Below are 8,381 nucleotides of genomic sequence, written 5' to 3' on the forward strand. Positions count from 1 at the left end.
CCCTCTCCACCAACAAAGAGCAGCTATAGTGCAGCGAAGAGCAGAGAAAAGCCAGGCGTGACAGGGCCGACAGGATTCAGGATTCAGCCCCACAACTCAGCCAGTCACCCAAAACACTTATCAAAAAGATAAACCTGCTTCTTCAGCTTTAAGCATGCTTCATGTGTGTTTTTCTACTGCATGAGTAGAGAGTGTCTGTCATTAAAAACCTCCTCACACTCTCTTACAGTCTGTTGTTGTTGTATTAACAAATATGCACAGACCCACAGCACAGGTTTCCTGCTCTGTCTCAGACGTTAGGACTCGCGGTGAGTTAACCAGTGATGACTGACCAACTCTAGGGAACATAACAGGCTCCACATGAACCAATCAAAGCTAAATCTGATTCAAACTTGCAGGACTTGTTGCAGGAGTGTAGCGTTAGCTGTTCCTGACGAGCTGGTGACAAACATGCAGCTCACTCTCCATTGTTGAGCTGACAGTCACACAATAGGCATATCACCAGTGAGCGGCTCACAGTCCCTTTTTCTTTCCTGCCTCTGAAGTAACACGCCAACTTAAGTCCAGATCCCACCAACCTGTCTGGGTCATGTGGGGAGCATGATGGACTAGCAAAAGGATGTAAACTATTTTCTTGTTGCCAAGTAGCCACAAAAGTTTTATTTGGTCACCAACCCCTCCCAGAGTTGTCTCACACGTGCAGCACGTTCTCACTGATGCAAACTAAAGGTTCCATTTAGGAATCTGCTTCCTGCAAAAGCTCTGAGAATTTCTTTGAGAAAAAAAATTAATCTCACAGTTTTTTGAGCATGTTAAAAATTCCTGCATCACAAGAGCGAAGCCGTGTTACTCAGAATTAAACGGAGAACCTTTGCAAAGGTTTTGAGGAATTCTGGAAACTTCCCTGAGAATACTGCTAACGACTTTAAAGTCCCCGTCTGTATTTTTTGTAAATGCTGCCAAACAGAAACTAAATGCTTCTAACCTTTGGGTTGTCCTTCAGTCACTGCCCTGCTGTGTGAGTCAGTCTTAAAACATTCTTGTTGTTAGTGAAAACCAAATCAAGTACAACGTGCGTCACAAACTGTGATTGGCAGAAATACTTAAACTAGATCTCTCTGCTATTTCACATCCACAGTTGTACAACTAATGATTACGAACGGACGGATTCACAATCCAAGGTTAAATTAATCATATTTTCTAAACGATGCTAAAAACATCTAAAAATTACCAGAATTGTGTTAAAACTTGTCACCAAATCAAACAACAGAATATATTTTAGAAAACAATTGTAACTTTCCAACCAAGAATTGTCAGGCTAAACCAAAAGTTTAAAGTAAACATTTAGGTTGTTTAAACAAAGCAACAACCCCTTTAGATTTAGGCCTAATTGTGACTAGCCATTAGCCTATCAATCTGTCTTTTACAGAACCCTCTTCAGCACTCGTTCATCTGTGTGATGTTGTGCAGATTATTTAATTCATATAAATACATATACACACACACACACACACACACACACACACACACACACACACACACACACACACACATATATATATATATATATATATATATATATATATATATATATATATATATATATGTATGCCTAAATCTAAAGGGGTTGTTGCTTTGTTTAAACCATACATACATACATACATACATATATATATATGTGTGTGTGTATATATATATATATATATATATATATATATATATATATATATATATATATAGATAGATAGATAGATAGATAGATAGATAGATAGATAGATATATTTATAATTCTAATTCAGTGCGAGGGCAGTACTAGTGTGTTCCCAGAAAAGCTCTCTGATACAGATTGCATCTGATTAAAAATATAAAGTGACCACACTGAAAAATAAAGCGGCTCGACTCACAGTCTCTCCAGCTCCTTTAGGTCTTGGAAGGCTCCCCTTTCGATTGTGGTGATTTTGTTCTCCATTAACTGCCTGTGAGAGAAATGACAAGAGAGAGTGAGACAGGATGACTCCATGAGAGGCCAAAGAGGAGGAGAGACGTGCCAGACTGGGTCACAGATAATAGAGAGAAGAGGAGGAGGAGGAGTGGACACGAGACAGGCAACGAGATTGAGATGGAAGAGGAGAGAGAGGATGGTAGTGGTGGGTGAGAAGAAACCAGACAAACAGACTGGTGGAGATGGGTAGTGGAAAAGTGTTGTAACAGCAAAAAAAGAGGGAGAAAAGACAATCAGCAGCGGGTCGATAGAGCTTCAGAATCGACTTTAAAAGTGGTCCATCAGTTGGACAGCGACTCATCCATCATCCAATTTAGTCAGTCTAACCACAAAGCTGCCACCACTCATAGGATCAGCGAGCTGACCAAGTCAAACAGCAACACACACGTGTTATTCTCTGTAGGCGTGCAATGAAACAAGAGGAACAGCAATACCCAGACTGAGAAAAGTCAAAACAACGACAAATTATGTCGATACAATAATCATTCCTGCATTCCTCCAACATCCAACGGATGATTCAGTCACCTCATGGTCCTATTGAGTCATTTTTATCGTCTCTGGGTGACATCGTCCTCACTCTACAAATTGGTGTTATTTAGAAACGCCAAATTTAATGAATTTGCATCTGAGTTTATTTTGTGTGTGTGTGTGTGCACGTGTGTGTGTGTGTGTGTGTGTGTGTGTGTGTTAAGTGTATTTGTGTTGTCTTAATTTGTATAACACTATATTTTATACTATTATAGTATTTATACTATTAATTAAATTATTAATTTGGGGCGAAGGTGGCACAGGAGTTAAGTGCTCGCTCCATAATCGGAAGGTTGCAGGTTCGAGTCCCACTCAGTCTGTCGCTGTTGTGTCCTTGGGCAAGACACTTAACCCTCCTTGCCTGCTGGTGGTGGTCGGAGGGACCGGTGGCGCCAGTGCTCGGCAGCCTCGCCTCTGTCAGTGCGCCCCAGGGCAGCTGTGGCTACATTGTAGCTCATCCCCACCAGTGTGTGAATGTGTGTGTGAATGGGTGAATGACTGATTGTGTTGTAAAGCGCCTTGGGGAGTTCCAGGACTCTAGAAGGCGCTATATCAAATACAGACCATTTGTATTGTCAGATTTCTCTGCTTGTTTCATCAAAGCGAAATGAAACAGAAAAATAATTTGTATGGAATATTTTACAATGTTTAGTGTAAAAGCAAAAAGTGATGCTTATATTTGAATTTAAATGCGCAGCAGACTGAACCTGTGTGTGCTTTATTGTGGAGTCAGTCCAGAGGTGATGTTGGTAAAAGGTAACTCAAGTTTAGGAAACGCTGTTATAGAATGTTTTATGTTAATTGTGATTATTTTTAATCTAATATTGTATATTTTTTACCTATTTGTGTAAAAATTGGTGACATGGTTTTTGTTGACCTTGTTTTAGTTTTCCTGTCTGCTTTTCTTTTTGCGCATCTATAATTAGCATTCCTCTGATTTACTTTAGCTTTATTCATCTACTGATCTTTTCTTTTGCAGCAGACGATTCCTCTCTCTCCCTAAACTCTTGGAGCTGATAAGTTCAATCGTGAAGTTTTTTCCTGTTGATTGATTTGTTCCCCTTGTTCCTCTGTGAGGACAAAACCCCAAAAACCTGCTTCATGCAGTTTGTTACCTTTATGTGCAGTGTTAGGATCTGTACACTGCAGAACTTGCTACAGCCCATCACTAAACATGTGGGAAATTTTATACTCTAATCTAGGCTTAGCGTGGACAAAATGTTCAATTGAGTCATAAATGAATATTTAGTTCAGTTGCATTAAACTAAATTCTGAGCTTTAAAAGTGAAAAACGTAAGATTTTAACTATTAAATAAATGAAAGATACGAATGAATTAAATAATACTTTTGTATAATTTTGCTTTAAATAAATAATTCCACATATTGTTTGATGATGAATTTCATCATTATCACTAGGGATGCACCGATCAGGTTTTTTGCTGCCGATCAACGATACCGATATCAAAGAATGCTGATCAGCGATACCGATCACGTGGATTGGCCAGAAATTTTCTACAACATTATGATGAGTGCTGCAAACTACATAATCTGGGAATAAAGGAAATATAACCTAATCTAAAATGGTCTGTATTAGGGTTATCACGGTGTGAAAATTTAACCTCACGGTTATTGTGACCAAAATTACCACGGTTTTCGGTATTATCGCGGTATTTTTTTTAAACGTGCTACATTTTCACACAATTAAATAAACCCTGAATGTCAGGAAAATATTGTCCTCAGTTTGTGTCTAAATTTAGCCTAAAATGTGTTATTTTGTAATTATGTTGTTTATTTGTTTACATTTTTCCCCTTTAGTCTTTAAAATACCAATATTTGCCCATAACTTCTTATTTTATGTCTGTTTGATGTCATCATTTTAAAAGTATTAGATCAGATGATACTCAGTACTCAAGTAGCCTTCTAATCAGATACTTTTTTACCCTTACTTGAGTAATAAACCCTATATCAGGAAAATATCGTGCTCGGTTTGTGTCCTTCCAGTGAGCTTTGCAGATGTGGGGAAATGTCATCAGGCAGTAATCGTTGTTAAATTCATAATTATTCTCGGAGAGAGACCAACTCTTATCTGCCCCTGGGAGCCCCGTAATGCATAGCGTCATTTCAACATGGCGGTGTCCGCGACACGGTTTATATGCAGGTAGCGGCGCTGCGGCTGCTTTATATAGCGACTCGTTGCATTCTCCCTCAACCCAAATCCTCGGATCACACATTTTAGCTAAAACGCTAACGTTAGCTTGCCTTGTGTTGACTGTAGAGTTGTGGGTGATGGTCACGCAGATGTGTCACGAGATTTGAAGCGTTGCTGCCTTTCACAGACACTTTTTCTGCACGTGCTGCAAACAGGATAGCCGTCTTCTATAAACTGTCCCTCAGCATTCTTCAGATATCCAAAACATGCCCGTACTTCCCGCTTTGTCTTCTTTGAGGGATAATAAATGTCCTGAGCGCTGCCGTCTCCTCCTTTGGCCATTATTTCAGCTTTAGCTTCAAGAAAGTTTTGGTTGTAAACAACAAAGTGCGCATGTGCCGCCAGCAACTTCAGCCGATGATACGGTGGCTGGTAAGGGTCACAGCGCCTACACCGCAGCCACGGTAAACCCACCAAGATAATATAGTTTTTTTAAAAAACAAGACGGTTATTATTATTGTCAACTTTTTTTTTTTTACCGGGGTTTACCGCTACACTAGGGGCGCTATCGGCCGATTACGATCAAATGCCGATCCATCGGTGCATCCCTAATTATCACGGATGTCATTACTTCTAATAATAGGCTTTGTTTGCAGCTTCTGTGCTGCCTTAGTTCAAATTTGGTCACTGTCACCCACTAGTGTGAAATGCTCAAGTCTGTGACAGATAAACCACCTCTGCCATGTGAAAACGTCCCGCAGTTGGCCCAGATGAAGGTTGACTGGGGGAGGGGGGGGGGGGGGGGGGGGGGTTACACTCAGGATGCATTGTACATCGCTCATCAGAACAAGCTTTCCTTGGATCAAACACACCATTTTCTTTTCTTATGAATAGCAAGTGTGTATAATGTTTAAGTATTTTTAATGTGTCAACTATTCTGCATCAGGTCAACAAGACAATTTTATCTAATGTAGAAGTAGATGTAATAACCAATACATAATCATAATGGTAACTACTACTTCAAATCCATCTGATGTAGAAACTCAATTCTGATTCTGATGAGATCATTCACCAAAAAACTGAATTTTGTCCTGAAAAATAAAAGTGAAATCAGCTGATAATGCAACAAAAAGTCTTACTGAAAGTACTTAGACATCCAAATACAACACAAACCTAATTAAGGATATAATCTCAACAGGAATTCCAACACACACACACACACACACACACACACACACACACACACACACACACACACACACACAGCAAGGGGAACTCAGGACCAGGATTGATCTCAGGTACGGAAACCTGTTCCTACTTGACTCTCCTTTCTCTCCCTATTCCTCCCTCCCTCCTCCTCTCCCTCTCTCCCTGCAGCTGCATTCCTCCCTCCACGGTTACACCTAAATGACCGCTATCTCTTTCCATTCTTGCCCTCCATCATTTCCTCGCCAGCGTGTTAATCACTCCAGCACATGGGCCCCGGGGCCTAATGTTTAAAATAAGCCCCGCCTGACACTTCGACTGGCAGATTAACACGACGGCATTAACAGGTGCCAGAGTGCTGCTCTTTCTTTCTTTGTAAAGGCTCGGAGTGGTTTAGAGGATGGACGCACTCTGCAGAACACGATGGGAAACAGTTCAATCTCTGTGTTGTGGTTGGCTGTAATCTTTTTTGAAGGGGGTGGGTAGAGGTTTACGCAGAGCGGGTGCTTGTGATAGCTGTAGGTGAGCGTCCTCTTTGCACTTGTGAAATAAGTAAAATCAAGAAAATAAAACAATCAAATGAAATGTATACTCACAAGACTCGAAGATGCTTCAGTCCTGAAAAATCTGTCTTGGTGATTTTAGTGAGGTTGTTTGCATTCAGATCCCTAAACAGAGAGAGGGTGTGGGAGTTAGTACTGGCAGTACGTGTAATCATACGAATAAAAACAAGAAATGGATGCTTCTTTTTTCAGTGGCACCCTCAAGGAGTGACCGGGTGGGGGGGTTTGGGGGGGAGGGCACCCCTGGGAAAACGTCCCCCTTCAATAAATCATTTTCATGTTCACACAAACCACACATTCATCTTCTATCATCATGACATAAACATAAAATAAATCATAATTTCAACCAATGTCATTGAGGCTCGCCGTTTTCACAGACAAGTATAAATGTTTACAGTTTTTGTGGGTGATTTTCTTGACAGCAAAAGACAAGTTGAACTGTTCTAACATGCTAAAGCAAAACCTTTTAAAACATTTTAAAATAATAGCTGAAATGTTGGATGCATAATGTTTCACAATTAATGAAACCGAATAAAGCAGCATGGAGGTCATTGCCCCTGGCTAAATGCTCACAAACAGAGCTATTTTGTGTGCCACCCCAAATATTCACTGATCCCCCAAGAAACGTTTCTGGCTACGCCACTGGCTTTTGGTTGTAACTTCAGTCCAATTTGTGATTTGAGTGACAGAGACGCTGCTGCTGCTGCAAACCTTCCTCTCAGGGTCTCTGCCTGGTAACAACCCATCCTGTTTAAGTCGAAACCCACTTGTCCAAATCCGGTTTTGATTAGCTTGCTGGTCTCCAGACAAACCGATGTGGTCTACGGAGGCTGTGCTGAAGCAACAGCGCGAAACCACCAGCAGCAGCAGCCGCCGCCAACTTCTCACGCGCCCTGGCTCCCAACACACCAGCAGTAATAAATCCTGTTTTCATGCTGATTAGAAAACGTTAATAAATGAAAATTAAAGGCTGATTTTATTGTGTTTTTATTAAACCTGCAACAATGTTTGAGGTATTTAAGTCATTCATGTTCCATTGGCTTGTTGGAAACACTTTCATCTCATAAAGTAAATTCATAGATTTTAATACTGACGCCATATAATAATTATTTAATCCTTCTAGCATCCTGTAGGATTAGAACGAACTATTAGAACGTTATTTAGCATCACTTAAACAGGAATTAAAATCAATTATTTCTACAATCCAGTAGAAGAGTTTGGAGAACACTTACAACCGTTCCGCGTTCCTGGGGATGTTCCTGGGCACGCTGCGCAGCCCTTGGCCGTGACAGTCCACTGTGGTCCCGGTGCAGGAACACTGGGCCGGGCAGGGCTGCCCGTCCGCTCCGCCAAACAGGACCAAGACCAATACGGTCACCAGCAGCCTTGGCGCAGTCCCCAAGGAGCGTCCAAAGGCGATGGGGCGCAGAGCTCCCACCATCACTGCGGCAAGTGGAGGGTCAATGTGAGACCCGAACAACGAACAAGGTCGTTACAAAGAAGAAGATTCCCGAAGGACCTGAGCAAACTCACGAAACAAGATCCCGAGCCCTCTTTAAAAACAGACCCAAAACTCGTCCCTCCTTTCCAGTTGCGTGCTTCTATATATTACAGAATAATTTACACCTGGGCCCTTCGGTGGGTTTAATGTGTGAACCCAGAGTTTGGTCCCCAGTGAGCTGGAGGGGGCTCTCTGTGTGCGCTACAGCGGCGCAAACTTCCACATGCCCCCGGCATGCGGTGCCCGGGTCCTCCCGACGTGTGCTGTGTGTGGAAACACGAGCGCGTGAATCCAAGACAGTAAAGCACCCAGAGAAGATCCAACAAAAAATCTTCCAGTCACATACGCTTGGTGTGTAAACACACACTCCAGGTAAGGCTGTGTTGGTTATTAATTCACCACACGCGTCCGGCGCAGCGGCAGGGCTGGTTC

General features: G+C 41.7%; 1 protein-coding gene across 9 annotated transcripts in view; it reads right to left on the reverse strand.

Annotated features, from left to right (window-relative positions):
* slit2 (slit homolog 2 (Drosophila)) overlaps positions 1–8,105 on the reverse strand; it is a 126,243-nt gene extending 118,138 nt beyond the window's left edge. For all 9 annotated transcript variants that reach the window (XM_054751530.2, XM_054751525.2, XM_054751524.2 and 6 more), the window contains exons 1-3: positions 7,681–8,105; positions 6,482–6,553; positions 1,905–1,976 (exon numbers count right to left, since the gene is read on the reverse strand). In XM_054751530.2, the coding sequence (XP_054607505.2) occupies positions 1,905–1,976; positions 6,482–6,553; positions 7,681–7,889 (353 nt within the window). In that variant the 5' untranslated portion in view covers positions 7,890–8,105. The remainder of the gene's footprint in view (positions 1–1,904; positions 1,977–6,481; positions 6,554–7,680) is intronic.
* Between the last annotated feature and the right edge of the window lie 276 nt (positions 8,106–8,381).

The sequence above is a fragment of the Nothobranchius furzeri genome, chromosome 7 (genome assembly GCF_043380555.1).
Source record: "Nothobranchius furzeri strain GRZ-AD chromosome 7, NfurGRZ-RIMD1, whole genome shotgun sequence".
In the NCBI taxonomy this organism is placed as follows: domain Eukaryota; kingdom Metazoa; phylum Chordata; class Actinopteri; order Cyprinodontiformes; family Nothobranchiidae; genus Nothobranchius; species Nothobranchius furzeri.